The 19,408-nt window shown below is 39.1% G+C and overlaps 1 protein-coding gene across 1 annotated transcript in view; it reads right to left on the reverse strand.

Moving 5' to 3' along the window:
• The window catches only part of TSPEAR (thrombospondin type laminin G domain and EAR repeats), a 41,491-nt gene that overhangs the window by 6,269 nt on the left and 15,814 nt on the right, over positions 1 to 19,408 (reverse strand). Inside the window, exons 3-8 of the mRNA XM_087724949.1 lie at positions 17,046 to 17,284; positions 15,939 to 16,029; positions 9,739 to 9,895; positions 6,751 to 6,882; positions 4,835 to 5,067; positions 1,502 to 1,688 (exon numbers count right to left, since the gene is read on the reverse strand). Coding sequence (XP_087581075.1) covers positions 1,502 to 1,688; positions 4,835 to 5,067; positions 6,751 to 6,882; positions 9,739 to 9,895; positions 15,939 to 16,029; positions 17,046 to 17,284 — 1,039 coding nt within the window. The remainder of the gene's footprint in view (positions 1 to 1,501; positions 1,689 to 4,834; positions 5,068 to 6,750; positions 6,883 to 9,738; positions 9,896 to 15,938; positions 16,030 to 17,045; positions 17,285 to 19,408) is intronic.

Genomic DNA, 19,408 nt, shown 5'->3' on the forward strand with positions numbered 1-19,408 from the left:
ATAGTGGTTTGTAAGGGGGGAAAAACATGAGTGACAGGGGGGAGAGAAAAAGTGGCATGCAAGGATTAGAGTTAAAATTTTTAAATCAGTTAAACAAAAGATGATAATTATTTTCCCTAACTTATTTGCTTCTGTAAAAAATGATAGGAACAACAGCTAGTACCTGAATGATATGATACATTTTACTTTCATATCATCCTTACTTACTTCATAAAACTGAAATACTTTTTTTCTCGTGAAACACTTTCCATAGCTATATAATTTCTAAGTACATCAATCTTATTAGAAGACATTACAATTTTTTTTACATGATAATATTATCTCAGCAGACCACTTGGTGGCAGTACATTCTTATTTCAGAGATCAGATAGTTCCACAAACAAAATTTCTGGTTTGTTTCAATGGATTCTGCTTGTACTCCAAACAAATTTATTCAACAGATTAGACAAACTGATGGAGAGTAAAGCTGTCAATGAGTATGAATCATTTATATGTTGCCTCCAGAATCAGACACCATGTTTCTGAATGCTGCTTTATAAAGTAGGATTTTGTTTCCTTTTGTTCAGTCGTGTCCAATTCTCAGAAACTGCCTAGACAAGTCTTGATATTTTTTTTTGGCAAGGGTCTTCAGAAGTGATTTGCAATTGCCTCCTTCCTATGCTGAGAGAAAATGACTGGCCCAAGACCATCCAACTGGCTTCATACCCATAGCAAAACCATAGCATTTGTAGTCTGAATCTTAACTACTGTGCCAAAATAGCTCCTTGGTTAAGATAGAAATACATAAATATAGTAAAATCCTAACTTGCTGCACTGTTTAGGGGACGTCCATTAAGTCTTAATGTTTGCTAAAACAACAACAAAAAGGTTCTATTGTTTGCATCCATTTTCATCATTTGAATAATAATAGTATTATCAATATGAATCAATCCACTGTAGCATGAAGATCATTTTACTGAAGAGTATAGACCAGTGATGGCTTTTTGGTGATCCACCCCCCTGCACATGTGTGTATGCCCCCCGCATGTGTCCTACCCCTGCACATGCGCATATGACCCCCCCCTCATGTGCCCCACTTCCTGCGCATGCACACGTGATCCTGTCATGCACCCTGCCCTGCTACCCTGCACATGTGCGGCAAAGATACAAAAAACTGCTTGTTGGAGGGATGTGTGTGCACCTGCGCAGCGGAGCTGAGCTGGGGCAATGGCTCACGTGCCTGCAGAGAAGGTTCTGTGTGCCACCTGTGGCATGTGTGCCATAGGTTCACTCACAGGTATAGACTATAATTTACCACACCAGTCCATTTCCTACAGTCCATGTAGTTTGCCAGATGGTTGTTTTTTACAAGCCATTCAGACTGGTATGCTGTCCATGTAGTTATAAACTTTAAAGGCTCAAATCTTCTGCCAATAAAAATAGCAAAATTCCAATCATAAGAAGTGTCAATGAAAAAGGAAAGAAAATTTGCATATGCAGATTAAGCATTATCATTCAATACCTTTTCTGTGATTAGCCACTGCAAGAAAGGTCTCTCCATCAATGACAAATGCTTCCCAATCCCTAGCACTGTGAGTGGCAATCCTCTGGAACACAGTAAATTTCTCTTTTCTGTAGTTCCATTTATAAATTATAGAAAACTCCTGACCCCTTGGATTTTGATCAAGATTAGCCACTACAAGGAAGGGCTGAAAAGCAAAGAGGCAACAGTTTAGACATTCATTTTGCATAGAACAATCACAAGCATAAAAAGTGTAGACTTAATTCTTAACATAATGAATTTGCCTTGCAAACAATATAGCAAGGGATGCATTTAAGGCTATACATCATTTTTTATCCGAATGGGGTTGACTCATTATTTCAATAAGATTCACTAGGTAACTGGATCAAATCAGGGATTCTCCAAAGTATGCCAACTCTGAATATGAATTCTCCAATTCTTTGTTAGCATCATAGATACAGTATTTGGAGAAACAGGGAAACAGACCAGCTGTATCTGTACACTGGTATGAAATAAGCATGTAACCTTTATAGTTACAATTTAAATGGAACAGTTTCTGAACCAAATATATTTTGAGTGAAGGAACATGTGAATACATAAACTATTTCATGAACTGTAAGATACACAATTTAATAAAATTTCTATAAAATAGAAAAAAAACAAAAAAACTAGCCAGGAAATATGGCTCAGCCATATGCATAGCCTATCCCCACCAATTTAAACCAGATCCACACCCCTCCCCATCAATGTTCCCTCTAATTTTTTTTCCAGTGTGTGCGGAAAGTATAGTGTTTGAGCGGCACATTTTCATGCCTGAGCACCTGAATTTTTTTAGCCATAATTGACATCAGAGCAGATGTTGGGGAGGGGGGCAAGGAGGAAATGTGTCCCCTCCCTCTCCCTCAGACCCCCAGGAAGGAAGGAAGGGGGGGAAAGGAAATGGGAAAGAAGAAAAGGAAAAGAAATGGGAAAGAAGAAAGGAAAGGAAAGGAAAGGAAAAAGGAAAGGAAATGGGAAAGAAGAAAGGAAAGGATGAAGAAGGGAGGGAAAGGGAAGGGAAGTGAAAAGAAAAAAGGGAAAAGGAAATAAGGAAAGGAAAAGTGAAAGGAAAAGGAAAGGAAAAGAGAAAGGAAATAAAAAGAGAAAGGAAAAAGGAAAAGAAATGGGAAAGAAGAAAGGAAAGGAAAAGAGAAAGGAAAGGAAATGGAAAAGAAGTAAAGGAAAAGAGAAAGAAAATGGAAAAGAGAAAGGAAAGAAAAAAGGAAAGGAAATGTAAAAGAAGGAAAGGAAAAAGGAAAAGAAAAGAGAAATGAAAGAAAAAGAGAAAGGAAAGGAAAAAGAAAAGGAAAAGGAAAGGAAGATAGAAGAAGGACAGAAAGGGAAAGGAAAGAGTGGAAAGGATTGGTACTGCTCAAAAATCAAGTCTCAAGATCCCGTGGACCCCTTTGGCTCAGGCAGTCCAATTCCATGCTGGTTCCCTCTCTCCCTGAAGCGAAGGGATCGCAGAAAGAGTGCCCAGTCCAGAACGGGGCTTCAGGCGACGCAATGCCTGAGAAACCCCAGATGTGCAGAGAAACGCAGGCTACAACCAGCGAATCACGTTTTCCCAGGAACCGACAAAGCCCCATAGAACCAATGGAATTCTCCCTTTTGCAGCTTCATCGGTCTCCAGGCAGAGTCTTCCTTGATTTCACCAATCACCAGATTAAGGCGAGAGTTTGGTGCAGAGAGAGAAGGGAGTGAGGGGGGATATTTTCAGTCACATTTAAAGAAACACTGCGCTGCAGTTTGAAACTTATGCGCGATGTTTTCTTGTTATGTGTGCGGCCGCGCAGGTGCGCAGCTTAGAGGGAACATTGCCCCCCCATATGCCATGTCTTAGTCCTGGCCACCAAAAGATTGTTCCTCCCTGTTCTTGATTTTCGCTGAAATCAGAATGGGTGCACCCACATATTTTTTTTCCTGATTCCTTTTTATGAAAACTCCGCACTCAACAAAATAATAGTTTGTAAATTAAGCAGAACAGATTTTTCCAGCATCTATTGCTTCATTTTCTTTTTAATAATTGTAGGCTAGTCAGGTAATATTCTCAAAGTCCCTTGCAATAAAATAACAAACACAGATGGCAGTAAGGCAAGCCAAAGTAGGTAATGAGGCAATCAAACAGAGGCAGTTTTAGAATACTCTTAGAACTTGTCTACCCAATTGGGATTGTAGACACGTTCGCCTTACTGAAAGATGAAAACGATGGAGTGTGTATCCAACACATCTGCCAAACATTGGAGAAGTGGATACTCGAATACACATTAAAGGCATGGAGACTAAAACATATGAAGATCGGCTGCAGGATTTGGGTTTGGCTAGTCTAGAGAAAAGAAGGTCTAGGTGTGACATGATAGCAGTATTCCAGTATTTGAGGGACTGCCACAAAGAAGATGGGTCAACTTGTTTACCAAAGCATCTATAGGCAGGACAAGAAACAATGGATGGAAACTAATCAAGGAGAGAATTAACCAGGAACTAAGGAGAAACTCCCTAACAGTGAGGATAATTAGCCAGTGGAACAGCTTGCCTTCAGAAGTTGTAGGTGCTTCATCACTGGAGGTTTTTAAGAAGAAACTGGACAGTCACTTGTCTGAAATGGTATAGGGTCTCCTGCTTGAGCAGGGGGGTGGTTGGACTAGATGACCTTCAAAGTTCCTTCCAGCTCTATTCTGATTTTCTTAGAAGAAAAAACTTATTTATTTGTATAGGTAATTCTCCAAACATTCATTTAGTGACAAGCAAAGTCAATGAGGTTAGCTGAATTCACTTAACAACTACATGATTCACTTAATATCCCTGGCAAAAAAGGTCATAAAATCAGGCATGACTCACTTAACAACTGCCTTGCTTAGCAAAAGAAATTCTGGTCTCAATTGTGGAAGTAAGTTGAGAACCACCTGTATATTTTTTTTAGACGTTGATGTTCATTTCTAGCCAAAAGCTCAGGGTCTCTTCAATTTAATCTCATAGTTGGTTTTTAAAAATAGGAGTTTTCTGAATAGGTCATAGATTTGTTTATGCTAACCAACCTTTAGAAGTGCTTATTTTTCAGTTCTTTCTACTGAACCAGTTGAGTACTACGCTGTTCTGAATATTGATTCTGAACATCTTCAGTAAGTTTCCCATAAAAAGTAAGGCTCCGATTTGTTGCAATTGTTTTCCATCGGAGAAAATGCAATTCCTATTTTGTCTAGCTTTGGAAAAATTATTCAACAACAGTTTTGATTTGCTCAAATTAAATAAAAAATATTTATTTTAAAGTAAAAGAATACATAATTTACATAGTACCTTTTTTCCCACAGTGAAGAATTCCCAGGACTGAGCTTGGTAGGTGGGGAGATTTTGGTAAGGCACAAATTTTTCATCAATCCATTTGTAAATGGCTGATCCAGGAGGAGTGAAGCGATTAGCAGTAGCTACAAAAAGACCCACCATAGGGATGACAAATATCTCAATGCCCAAGGTTTCAGAATTTGTAGCTAATCTCTGGTATTCTTCCAAATAATCCAGTCTTTCTTCAACTAAAAAGTGACAGAGAATAAGGAAATCTATCGTCACTATCAAGGCAATGCTATAGAGATGGTGATCCAGCAGAATAACTATTCCTGATATTTTCCCTCTCTTATTCTTCTTCTACTGTGCCTACAGTATATATGTATCTTGGCCTTTAATTCTCTTTCAAACTCATTCACTTATCTTGTCTTATCTTATTCAAACTTACTTGGTTATTACCTTTAAAGCCCTACATGGCTTAGGACCAGCCTATCTGCGAGACCGCCTACTGTCACATACCTCCCAACGACCGATAAGATCCCACAGGGTGGGCCTCCTTCGGATGCCGTCAGCCAGACAGTGTCAGCTGGCGGGCCCCCGGAGGAGAGCCTTCTCCATGGCTGCTCTGACCCTGTGGAATCAGCTACCCTCAGAGGTCCGGACCTTACCCACTCTCATGGCCTTCAGAAAAGCCATTAAAACCTGGCTGTTCCGGCAGGCCTGGGGCTGTTGACCTTATTGTTAAGGTCCAGCCCCGATTAGAACATATGAGTGTTGTGAATTTTAAATTATTCTTTTATTTTGCTTTTCTTTTTTTCTTCTTTCGTTGTAAGCCTCCTGGAGTCCTCCGGGATTGGGCAGCCTATAAATTTAATTAATAATAATAATAATAATAATAATAATAATAATACTCTTTGCAAAGAAGGTGATGAAACTGTTGATCACATACTCAGCTGCTGTAAAAAATCACACAGACTGATTATAAATTGCAGCACAATTCAGTAGCACAAATGATCCATTGGAATTTGTGCAAAAATTATAATATTGAAACAGCAACAAACTGGTGGGAACATCAGCCTGAAAAAGTCACCGAAAATCAGATTGACAAGATCTTGTGGGATTTCCGTATACAAACGGACAAAATACTGGCGCATAATACACCAGACATCACACTGGTTGAGAAAAATAAGGTCACAATCATAGACATCGCGATACCAGGTGATAGCAGGGTCGCCGAGAAGGAACATGAAAAAATCGCAAAATACCAGGACTTAAAAATCAAAATTCAACAATTATGGCACAAACCAGTAGTGGTAATTCCAGTGGTAATTGGCACACTGGGTGCTATTCCAAAAGCACTGGAATTACATTTAAAACAGTTAAAAATTGACAAAATCACCATCAGTCAAATGCAAAAAGCTGTACTGCTTGGATCTGCACGCATATTATGAAAATATGTTACGATGTCCTAGGCCCTGGGGCCCCCCCGACTAGTAACCAATGCCAAATCCGGCAAAACAACTGGCCGCTGTGATACAATTGTGTAATAATAATACTCAATCAAAATAAATATTTTGAACCATTCTACTCGCAGGTTCTTGCCCATTGTATAAATCTTATTGAAACTAGTTATGTTCCTCCTTGGCAAATGTATTTTCAGCAGAATTTCTTATTTCTTATTAATGCAATTTCTAAGCAGTTTAATTCAATGGGGGGGATTCTATTTTTCTATTTTACTCAGGGTGCAGGATAATTTCATTTCAATTTTCTCCATGTTGCTTACTGTTGGAATTGGAAATGTTAGTTTACATAATATAACAGACAAGGGAATTCAGTTTTAGGATTTCAAGGAAAATATTTACAGTCCATAAACTGGTATTATTAAAAGTTCAAAGCATCCATAGGTCAACAATATCCAAAAAGCATTTCACCTTCTAGCATGGAAATCCATTCATTCCCGGTGCAGAGATGTAGTCCCTTCTGAACAATGTTTAACCAGAATTGGCCACTTTCAGTCTTGGTGCAAGGAGGGCGGGAACCCAAAGTCAGCTTCATGTCTGCTTCTGAATACCCAAAAAAATCAAATGTGATCCGATCAAAAAAAAATTCTGATTTTGTAAGAAATGTTATCATAGTGTAGGTCTACCTACTACATACCATAAAACCAGAATATATCACAATATTATTCACATTTAAATAGAAATATATTTTTCAGAGAACACTTGCTGTATTTCTACAAACAAATAAAATAACTCCAAATGCTCTGGAGATATATTTAAAAAAATTAAAATTAAATTTTATTCCCTTTTTATTTTATTTTCATCTGCATATTGGGCCGAACCTAGACTTGGCAATGTTTAGATAAGTATAAGTATAATCTTTATTGTCATTGTACTTATATACAACGAAATTGGTTAGATAGACCTATTGATTTTAGAATATTTACTGGTACAGGTAACACAACATGCTTTTCTACTTACTACTACTACTACTACTACTACTACTACTACTACTAACTAACTAACTAACTAACTAACTAACAACTACTAACCATTATTAAGAATCTATACAGATCTAAGATAATTGTTTTTTTTTCCTCCTGCTTTATTTGCTGCTGTCAATTATATTCCCTGATTTAACCAGTTACTTTAACTATTCTAATTGTTCTAATAAATATCTACTTCAATAACACATATCTTTTGGTCTTCTGAGCTTTAGTAAGCAAAAAATAGTTTAAAATTCAATTGTATTTTTTTTAAAAAATAACAGAGAGAGGGGGGATGGAGAGGGAGAAAGAGGGGGAAAGAGTGCATATAGATTTCCCCACCAGAAGATGGAGGTTTCAAATTCTCCAAAGTAATAACTAATCTAATTCTTTCTGATGTATATATGTCAAAATAACTGATTTTGAGAATATTTGGATGACCTACCATTCATAATTCTACAATTCCCTTTGAACTAATGATGTTAATAAACGTTGGACTAAGTATAGTATTTAAAGTCATGTTCTCTCAACATACAGAACTGCTAATCAATCAAACATAAGCTAACCTAAAATACTGTTTAAACTCAAGCTATATCCTACACAGCCAGAAAAGAAATTGCAGTCAACCATGTATATTAATATCATAAACACAACTGATATGAATCTGGGTTTTAGTTCTTTGATCCTCTTCTTTCTTCTATCCAGTCCTATTAAATTCATTCAGCATACTCCTATTTCAACAGGTGCTCTTCTAACGAAACCCCCACTCATTCTGACTTCCCAGATACAATTTTTGTGAACTAGTTTCTAGATGGGAATAGTTCCATATAGAAAAACAAATTGCACGCTGTCATGTGGAATTGGCCTGTTTGTTTTGCTGCAATTACAAGGTTGGAGAAGCAGCGCTGGCTTCCAAACCCAGGTTCTTGAAGCAAAATAAATACATCCATTTCACACATAATGATGTATTGATCTTCCCTTGCTTGGAAATTATCTCCATAATGAAAAAACAACATGTGCAAAATAGGCCTAGAATGTTAATTTTCAGTTTTTCCAGCATTGCTTATGATTGCCAGTCCTCATGATAACAAGGCTGAACAAAAAACTAAGAGAAATTGTCTTAAATCAGAGATGCCAAGAAAAACAATAGCTGATGTTCTTAGCAATTATGATAAGGCATATAATTCTTTTGTTTCCTTTCTGGTTTCTGGCTTTCAACAAATACTCATTCAGATTTCCTTGCAACTATATACCTTTATGCGCACATACAGAGAATCCTCGTCTCATTATCCAATGTGCTTTAATGTTAATGTTTTATAAGCAATAGCAGCTAGTCTTCCTGGACAGTTATGTTTTGGGAGTGCAGTTCAACACATTGGATGTTATCCTAAGAACTCCCACAGGTACTCTTCTGATTCTCAAAGCACTTATTTGCTACATGAAATGAAGGGAGAAGGTGATCTGAGGATATAAATTTCTGATCTTAAGTGAATAATGGTCCTTCCACAAATCCTGCAATGCAGTCAATTTTCTGAAGTTCAGTTCAGGCTATATGGCACTGCAGATGGGAGGGATAGAAGGAATGAAAGGAAGAAACCAGCTAGATCAGAGATGGGGAATATTTCTCAATTTAAGTCAGCCATGGATTTCATGAATTTATGTGTCAGTAGGACCAGGGCATCTGTTTTAGGCTGGCATATGACATTGCAGGAAATACACAGGCTTTGTTCATAAAAAATTAAACCTTATTGTGGTTTGCTGGTTTTGACTTCATATAGGCTTTGGCTTAACAGACTATTTGAACTCAGTCAGTTCTGAATTACTGTGGTTGAACAATCCATGTCTTAGTACAGTAAATAACTTAAGTCTCTACCTGGAAATACTCTGGATCCCCCACCTTCACCTGTAATAGCTATGAGCTATTATGTATTTTTTACCACCCATAATTTTTCTCACAGTTCTGGGGAAAAGAGATTTAGGCACTGTGATAAAAGTAAAGCTGTGCTCAAGCCAAACTGAACACCTGAATGTTAATGTGGTATAGTTTCCTTGGCAAAAAATGCAAAAGTGGTTTACCATTGCCTTTGCCTTTTTCTTGCTTACGCCAGGGGATTCTCGCAGTGGTGGCCCATGCAAGTACTAGCCAAGTATTGGCTCTTTTTAAATTTTTAAACATCATACCTGCTATTGAATACCTGCTATTAATATCTGTGCTGTACTTTCCGTAAGGGTGACGTAGATTGTCAGCTGATTCAGAATGCAACAGTGATTTTAGTGAAGCTTTACTCCAGATATTAACCAACTTCTATCACTAACAAAGACCTTCGCTCTTTCCCGACAACTTGGTATAATTACATTGTTATTCTTGTACTTTGTAATTTTAAATACAAGCTGGAGAACAAACCACCTGAAAATTGTGTTTTATTTTACTAACCGTAAGGGTATTTCAGAAGCTCATTGCCCGCAGGTTTCACAGGAAGATCCTGCAGAATTTGGGGGATGGACAGCACTGCTAGATTAATATTCATGCCAGTGCACATCCTTGAAGTGGCATCAGAGCCTGGCAAGAGGACTAGCTGCCTTATCAAGCCCTGAAAAGAGAGGAAGAAAAACTATGGAATCAAATATCAAAAGCTCTTCTGGGGACAATAGTTGATGATTTTCCAGAGGATAAGGAGGATAGAGTTTACATCAGCCTAGAAGTTACACCGCTGACCTTAAAGTCCAATCCCTATTTCCACATGTGTTAGACCATAAGAGAAAAAAATATTTTTGATGCATTAAGAGGCACTATCTTTCTATTGCTTCATGTGCTTGGAAACAGAGATCAGCTTCTCAAAACAAAATTCAAGGCTGGGCCAGAAAGCTGCATTGCTAAGTCTTTTATAAAAATCACATTGTATGTTTGCATTGGCCTTTGTTTGGGGCTGAGATCAAAGGACTTGCTTCTTGTCATTATGAGCAATGGGTCACCTACCAGCAATGCCCCTCTGGATACCACGTAGGACAAACAAACCAGACTTTGGACAAAAGAATTAATGGAAAGAAAACATCAGGATGCAAAATAAGGACAAAGAAATAACAGAACAAAACAAATTAAGGAAGATGCAACTTCCATAACCTCCAAACATTCTATTACCAATCTCAGAATAGCCATTTGGATATAAATAAATTACTGCAGCATAATTGAGCAAGAGACAAAGGAGCTTAAATATATAAACAGGTTTTAGGTTATCTAAGAATGTCTGAACAAACACAGTGGCTTTAACATATTACCATTGTTAGTTGCTAAGGCAATTTTAATCTGTCTCTCATCTGCATAATCATGCTTTTCCCCTTCAATTTTCCCCAATGGGCCCAATATATTTTATTTTGATTAAGCCCGTCCATGCATCTGATGATGTGAGCTGCAGTTCACAAAAGCTTATACTTTACTGTATAATAACATGTGTTAGTCTCAAAGGCTGCTATAGACCTTTCAGGTTTATAGGTAATAGATAAACCAATAGATAATATAAGGGTGATAATTATTATCCTTTGAGGCTTAACTCAGAAACCACTGAGAGACTTATCCTGAACTAACATTGTATTAGCAAGACAGCACTTTCAGGGTTACATATTTATTCTGATACAGAATTGCTTGAACTGCTAACTGATTTCCTGCATTAGCTGAAGGCAGATGTTTTGGTCTCTTCCAACTAAATAGTCCAGTATAAATTAAATTAACAAAAAGGTTTAGCTTCAGGGTCCCTGCCTCTTCAAGTAGAATCCAGAGCACCCTAACAATAGGTTAAATATGATGCTGGCTGCCCCCCATCAATTGTATACCCCTAGTCAGGAGTGATAGTTAAGAGCCATAATGGTGCATTGGTTAGAATGCAGTATTTCTGGCTAATTCTACTGACTGACTGATTGTCATGCTCAAGGTTGACTCAGCCTTCCATTCTTCCAAGGTCGGTAAAATGAGGACCCAGATTGTTGTGGGCAATATGCTGATTCCATAAACCACTCAGAGAGAGCTGTAAAGCACTGTGAAACAGTACATAGGTCTAAATGCTATTGCTTTAAGTTTTTTGTTCATCTGGAAAATTCTCAAAGAATTTACAGATATATAACCTGAACCCTTTTAATATTTTTCTCTCAATAGAATTCTGTCAAAATTTTAGTCTCTTAGGTCTAATTTTGTAATTCTCTGTGGACTAGTGCTATGTTTCAGCCAGTGACGTGCGGTGAGGTTTATGGTTGGTGAGGCACTAACACAGTGGTGGGTTTCAAATTTTTTTTAGACTTGTGGACTTCAACTCCCAGAATTCCACAGCCAGGCATGCTCAGTTCCAATTTAAAGCGACAGCATTTGTTTTTCTCCTTTGTGAAATAAATTTCCTTCTTTCTTTTTCTTCTCCCTTCCCCTCCTTCCTCCCTCTCTCCCTCCCTCCCCCCTCTCAAACACATACACACAGAAGTTGGATTGGATATCTTTTCCAATGACTTGAAAGCAGCTCCTCTGCCATCCCCCCCTTCCCTGCTGCCTTCCCCAAATACCTCCACCATTGCAAATGCAGCCTGTTGTCTGGGTGGGAAATGGCTGGAACACAATAAAGCCCACCCACTCACCCCCTGCTGGCAGGCTGGGGTGAGAGGAGAGGCAGAGAAGCCAGAGTGGAGCGGATCCGAGCCTTCCAAAAGAAAGAGGCTGGGGAAAAGTATGTGTGCTACAGCATAGCTTTTTGCCTGGCTTCCTGCCTCCTCCTGTGGTCTCCTCAGTGTTCGCTTGTGTTCTCCCTCCTCAAGTGTAGTTTTTGCAGGTGGAGCCACGTTGCCTTTTCAACTTGTAATCAGTGAAGCTGGGCTGGATTTTTATATAGTTTTATCCAGCTGTGTGTGTGAGAGAGAGAAATGGATGGGGGCCTGGGGAGAAGTCATTACACTTGGGGAGGGAGAGCACCAGCGAGGAGACCACAGGAGGAGGCAGAGCCATGCTGTAGCACACACACTTTCCCCCAGCCCCGGAAGAATCCACTATGTAAAAATCCAGCCCAGCTTCACTGATTACAGGTTTGAAAAGGCAACGTGGCTCTGCCTACAATCAAACTACACTTGGGGAGGGAGAGCACAAGTGAGCCAGGGTCCTTTCCTCTGGCCTTTGCCCAAAGCCTCGCACAGCACCAGGAGGATGAAGTTTGAATTCCTCCCCCTCCCTCTGACCCACACATACCTTTTCCAGCTGCTTCAGAGAGGACTTGAACTCTGCTCTTGCCTCAGGTCCTCTGAAGAAGCCCCGCCCAAATGAGCGCCCTCTATTATGAGGCAGGAGAACTGCATGCCTCACCTAGTCTGAATTTTTAGGTGTTTTAGGCTCAGCACAAGAAACACACATAGCGATCATAAAACTCCTAAAAAGTCAGACTAAATGAGGCATGCAGTTCTTCTGCCTCATAGTAGAGGGCGCTTTTTAGAGGCTTTTCTAAACAGTTAAGCAGAGTCATCCATGGTGAGGCAGCAACTAGCTCAGCTTTTTCCTTTTACATTTTTTTTTCTTTTCATAATGAGAGCGGTGAGGCTCTGCCTCACTTGCCTCACCTGATTGCACGTCACTGGTTCCAGCAAATTCTGGCCTTGCTGTAATATTTTCTTCCAATCACTTCTAGTGATCACAAGTCAACAGACATGGTGAATCTATTTGCATATTCTCAGTATATTCACATTTGAGATGGTTTTTTGAAATCACAGCCTGAATTAAATTTGTCACTTAATAGGGCAAGATAAAAACAGTATAAATCACTTCAGCTACTATTTTTTCACATTCTGTTCATTCTACCCATTTTTACAGAAGTTTTATTTGATAACTATAGAGAACATTTCAATTAAAATGGTTTAAAAAGGAAATAAATGACCATTGAGCTAAACTGCAAAGCATTAGGAAGAAAAGGGGATTTTTTCAACAAGGAATTATTTGAAAAAAACAATATGGTTTTCTAAATGCAGAGGAATTTGGTTGTTTACAAAGTTGTTTTCTTCTGCTGTAGAATTTAATACAGACACTACTACAATATCCAATTTAGACTCCCATAACAAGAAAAACCCAGTCCACTGCAGGATAATTTGCATCTTTAAAAATAAATTGACTGCTGAAATAAATAAATAAAAATTGAATGAAAACAGAAGGGTATCTCCTTCCCCAATTGTGCATACACTTAGAGACCCCCGTTCCTTAATTCTTACCTTTCATTCACCCATTTGAATTCTCTCCCTCCCTCCCTCCCTCCCTCCCTCTCTCTCTCTCTCCCCGCCCATGACAAATGGCTAGTCCTTGCCTCTTTCTCAGGGCTGAGAGAGAGTGACTGGCTCAAGGCTCATTCCTAAGGCAGGAGAAGAACTCAAAAACTCCCTGGCTTTTAACCACTATACCAGTGATGGTGAATGCGCTTATCTGGGGCACGCATGCTTGCCTGGGATACACATGCTCCTCTGGGGCACACACGCTCATCTGGGACACAATCCTGAAGAGGAGCTGCCCAGGGGGCAGGCACACACCAGGAAATTAACTTCTTGTTTCCGGGACACACATGCACGCTAGCCAGCTAATCTTCTGGTTACTGGCGCACATGCATGCGAGACAATCAGCTGGCCAGTGTGCATGCTCACACTGGAAAATGGAAGACCAGCTCTTCCAGTTTCCAGCCCTGTCGCACGCACAAAGGCTAGATGATCAATGTGCGCGCATGAGCACCAGAAACCCAGAAGAGGGATGGCCGATGTCACGCATGCCAGGAAACATGTCATAGGTTCACCATTACAGCATTATACCAAGCTGGCTTTCTTCTCAGAGTTCTAGTAAAAAGTAATTTAAACTCATAAGATTCTATTACCCAAATCCCAAAGCTGCTTTGTATATCATTACAGTTTAGAGCATTATGCACCAGTTTGTTACATTTATTGTTAACAAACTATTGTTATTGTTCTGTTAATTTAGGTAATAGTAATCGGTAAGGACAATGCTACCTTTCTGCATTGCTTCATTTGTGTCTTTTCTTTTCTACATATTGATGTCTCTTTTCCTCTCTTCTTACATTTCCCCTGCTGTCCTCCCACATTATGTCCTATCTTTCTTATAAAGAAGGGTCCAATTAATCTCTTGCTTACTTTAGCAGAATGCAAGTAGCTATCATTTCATCACATGTGTTTGCCTAGCCCAGTGGCTCTCAACTTGTGGGTCGGGACCCCTTTGGGTGTTGAACGACCCTTTCACAGGGGCCGCCTAAAAAAAACACATATTTTCGATGGTCTTAGGAATTGAGACACCAATTTTATGGTTGGGGGTCACCACAACATAAGGAACTGTATTAAAGGGTCGCGGCATTGGGAAGGTTGAGAACCACTGGCCTAGCCCCTCTTCAGAGCAATTCTTATGGTACTTATTATCCTTCCACCACCAGGTAAACATATTTTAATCTGCTGAACATATCTGAACATATCCAATACACTTTCCTCCTTCTATTTTCTCTGTGAGGTGAATTGTGAGAAATAGTGAGATCAAGATCACCCATAGCTGAATTTTATGACTTTATGAGCCACCTGGGAATTTTATTAAACTTTGATAGGTTTTAAAGGAATAATAAAGTATCTTAGGAAAACTAGTTCCACCATGTTTTATATCTCTGTTTCCTTCTAATCTGCATTGCTTTGACTTTTGGATAGCTTTAAGTGATATTTGCAGTAATGTTTCAGTATTTGGGTGACTCCCCATTATTTTGTATGCTTATCATCAAATGCCAACTTGACCATTTTTACACTATCCCCTCTAAATCCAAGCCTATCTTGGACCAAATGTTTAGAATAAGAAATAAGTTTATCTTTTGCTCATCCTCCCATTGCTGATCAGAGAAGGTACTTATGTTATTTGTTGCAAAATCTGTTCAGAAGGTTTGTTGCTGACTCATCTGAAAAACAGGCAAAAAAGAAATCACCAGTAATCCCTAATAGAAGAGAAGCCCTTCTGTCTGAAGTATCTGCAATTTATTTGGAAACACAGAGGAATGTTATAGTGTTCTTATATGACCACAGTTTGGGTTCTGAAAAGAATAGAGCTGTTCATTTGACCTTGTGCAGAATTTTGCCTAACTTGGGAGTTTTATGGTGTCTGAACACAGTGTTGGTTATTGCATAAATTTAAATACCTATATATAATATGGAAGTAGAGAGAAGAAAAGATCAGCTTATTTGAATACAAAATCCATACAAGAAAGCATGTGAAGGGACCTCAATAATTGTACGTAACACTTGAAAAAGAAAGACAAAGAATGGGGAGTGAGGTAGACTTTAAAAGCTTTACATGATAATTACGGCTAGTTGGAACCCTACATGGGAACTGCTCTGATTTGTGCACTGGATTTCATCCTGATTTCTATTTCCAATGGTATCCTGGGAACTATATTTTCATAGAGGGACTTTGAACACCTAACAATTCCATAGACTCTCATTGAACAGCAACTTTTGAAGAAGCTTAGACAGAAAAACATATGAAATTAAAATAAATTGATAGGGAGGAAATGCAGTCCAAATATAATAAGCAGAGGTAACCTAAGTACCTAGAATAATCTCTTCAGAACAATGAACATTATAAGTTGTACTTACTGTAAAGAAACCTTTTCTTCTTCTTCTATTTCCTATATAAAATTGAGTTCCTGTCATAGTCAAGAATGTTGGAAAAGCAGTATCTGCAATCCTAAAATAAGTGAAAAAGGAAGCTTAAGTGAATCTATGAATGCTAACTATGAAATCAAATGCAGAATAAGTGCGTTCTGATTTAAAACTCATTTTGACTTAATTTTCTTGCATTAAGTTCAGTCTTCTCTCTTTCTGATTCTCTCTGCAATTCTTCCACATGAAATGTGCAGTTCATAATGCATTCATTTTTATATTTGCTTGTTCAAATATATATAATTTCATATAGAATGCATTTTGTGGTATTGTTATTGTTGCATGCACTTTGTTTACACAGTGTCTTTAAATATTTATCTTTTGAACTCACAAAATTGAGAAACCTGTGATAATAACATAGCTAGTACAGTAATTCATATGCATGTGTGGGAACTGTCAGACAATCTGCATTTAATTGCCAATCAAACTAATTTTCTCCTCCTTAGAGGGCTTCCAGTTGTGTGGGACTATTCTACAAATGTGTCCATGCCTATTCAGTGGCATATTATATTTTTAATGTCCCTACAATATTTTTTGTTTGCCATTCTTTGAAAATCCTGAGCTGACCAGACAATGACCAGACAAGTACATTAAGTATACTTAATGCACTTCACATAACATGATGGCTGTAATTCAGGGTATTAAGGATTAGGATTATTTGGGGGGGGATTCATCACTGTAGTACTCACATATTCATATAGATTTTTCCTTGCCTTAAAAATGTTCCTGCTATGAATGTAATTGATATGTATCCTCCTTGATTACTCTAACAGGATTATGACACCTATTTCTTACGTCTTTGGTTATCTACCATATTTGCAACTGTATTTTCTAGATGATAAAGGATTGGGATGCTTCTTTGGGATATATGGGGGGGTTTGGGGGAAGAACATGTGATACTTAGGTGAGAAAATAGCTCTGCTGGAGAAATCAACATGAACCAAATGAACACCCAGCTGAGGTGTGCAAACCCCTTGCAGCCCTAACTCAGGGGAGGTGGTTAAGGTTAAATTACCCCTGAATTGTACGTGCTTCACGTACACATCTATGGGGATGCTGCAGTCCACAGTGAGAGAGAAGGAGGCTTGAGATACTGCCAATACAAGCGTATGCCACTGGTTGTCCGCCAAAAAGACATCCCGAAAAGTAATTTGTGTCTGCCAACCATTCAAAAGGTCTCTGCTCCAGAAGAGAAAGTGCAGTTTACTCTGTGAATATCGGAGTCCTAGTTGCAGCGTGTCACTGTTTTCATCCAAAACTGTGAAGATGTATTCATTTCTCTGAAAACATAGTTAATGAAATCAGTTAGTCTGGAAAGACAATATTTCCTTATAAGAGCTTTGGCATAGTTAGAATGCAGTAAAGCTGCATTGACTCAGAGGATTAAAAAAATGTAACAATTATTGTGACATTTCTTAAACACTGTGCACATATGAAAGGCCCTGATGCAATTTACTGGAATTCCAGTTGTACATATGCCCTATATAATGACCATTTTTACTCCTTTTTATTCACATCAATCTTCCTAATAAATCATAATTTGGATGAAGAATATTGGAGCCTGAATTGACTTTTCTTGTTAGTTGACCTAGAAGGAAATGGGGTGTCCCTATGTACTACTGATAATTATAATGATCAAAGGTTTATACACATATCATTATGTACCCCAGTGACGTGCAGTGAGGTTTATGGCTGGTGAGGCACTGACACAATTTTTTTTAGACTTGTGGACTTCAACTCCCAGAATTCCACAGCCAGGCATGCTCAGTTCCGATTTAAAGCGACAGCATTTGTTTTTCTCCTTTGCGAAATAAGTTTCCTTCTTTCTTTTTCTTTTTCTTCCCCATTCCCCTCCTTCCTCCCTCTCTCCCTCCCCCCCCACACACAAAAATTTGGATTGGAGGGAGTCAGGGAGACCACAGGAGGAGGCAGGAAGCCAGTCAAAGAGCCATACTGGAGCACACACACTTTCCCCCAGCCCCGGAAGGATCCAGCCCAGCTTCACTAATTACAGGTTTGAAAAGACAACGTGGGTCTGCCTGCAATCAAACTACACTTGGGGAGGGAGAGCACTTCCCTCCAGCCTTTGCCCAAAGCCTTGCACCAGGAGGATGAAGTTTTAATTCCTCCCCCTCCCTCCCACCCACATGTACCTTTTCCAGCTGTTTCAGAGAGGATTTCAACTCTGCTCTTGCCTGTCATCATGAAAAGAAAAAAAATGTAAAAGGAAAAAGGCAAGAGCTGAGGTCAGGCTGAGCTAGTTGCTGCCAGAGTCACCATGGATGACTCTGCTTAACTGTTTAAAAAAGCCTCTAAAAAAGTGCCCTCTACAGGTGGAGGCAGGAGAATGACGTGCCTCATCTACGTCAGGAATTTTTTGGCTTTTAACCCTTGCTTAACTCTGCTCGAGTGATCATAAAATGCCTAAAGTCAGACTCGATGAAGCACGTCGTTCTCCTGCCTCCTCCTGTAGAGGCTTTTTTAAACAGTTAAGCACTAAGCAGAGTCATCCACGGTGACTCTGGCAGCAACTAGCTCAGCCTGACCTCACCTCTTGCCTTTTTCCTTTTACATCTTTTTTTCTTTTCATGACAGTGGTGAGGCTCGGCCTCCCCTGCCTCCTCTGACTGCACGTCACTGATGTACCCTCACTTAATATCCTCTCTCTGGAGACTTTCTGGTATAATACAAAATAGTGTCTCGATAATGTGGGAATATACTATAATAATTAAGAAATACATAGGATCAAGGCTGAGGATCTATTGAGAGCATGATCAGCACCAGAATCAAACTCACAACATCCTTCCACTGTTTAATCTACCGTATTTTTCGGAGTATAAGACGCACCAGAGCGTAAGATGCACAAAGGTTTTGAAGAGGCAATTTTTTTAAAAAAGAAGGTAGGTAGATAAAGGGATAGAGAGAGAGAGAGAAATAGAGAGAGTGTGTGTAGGTAGGTAGGTAGGTAGGTAGGTAGGTAGGTAGGTAGGTAGAGGGATAGAGACAAATACAGTAGATAGGTAGTGAGAGATAGAGAGTAGTTAGCTAGATAGGTAGGTAGATAAAGGAATAGGGAGAGAGTATGTGTGTGTAGGTAGGTAGGTAGGTAGGTAGGTAGGTAGGTAGGTAGAGGGATAGAGAGAGAGAGAAATAGAGAGAGAGAGAGAGAAATACAGTAGACAGGTAGGTGTTTTTGCTGGCACAGCACTTGATCAATCATCAGTTAAAGAGCTTTCCAAAAGGAAAAAAAAGGTTTTGCACTCTGCAAACCTCCCAAAAATGGCCCGTTTTTCATGAAAACGGGCCCATTTTTTTAAAAAAAAGGCATGAATAGCCCGGGGGGGGGCTTTAAGGGTGCTCCAGGGGGTGGGGGGTCAAATATGAGCAAAAAGGGGCCCGTTTTT

This window comes from Thamnophis sirtalis, unplaced genomic scaffold (genome assembly GCF_051295495.1).
Source record: "Thamnophis sirtalis isolate CommonGarterSnake01/CBP01778 unplaced genomic scaffold, rThaSir2_p1.2 scaffold_11, whole genome shotgun sequence".
NCBI classification, from domain to species: Eukaryota; Metazoa; Chordata; class Lepidosauria; order Squamata; family Natricidae; genus Thamnophis; species Thamnophis sirtalis.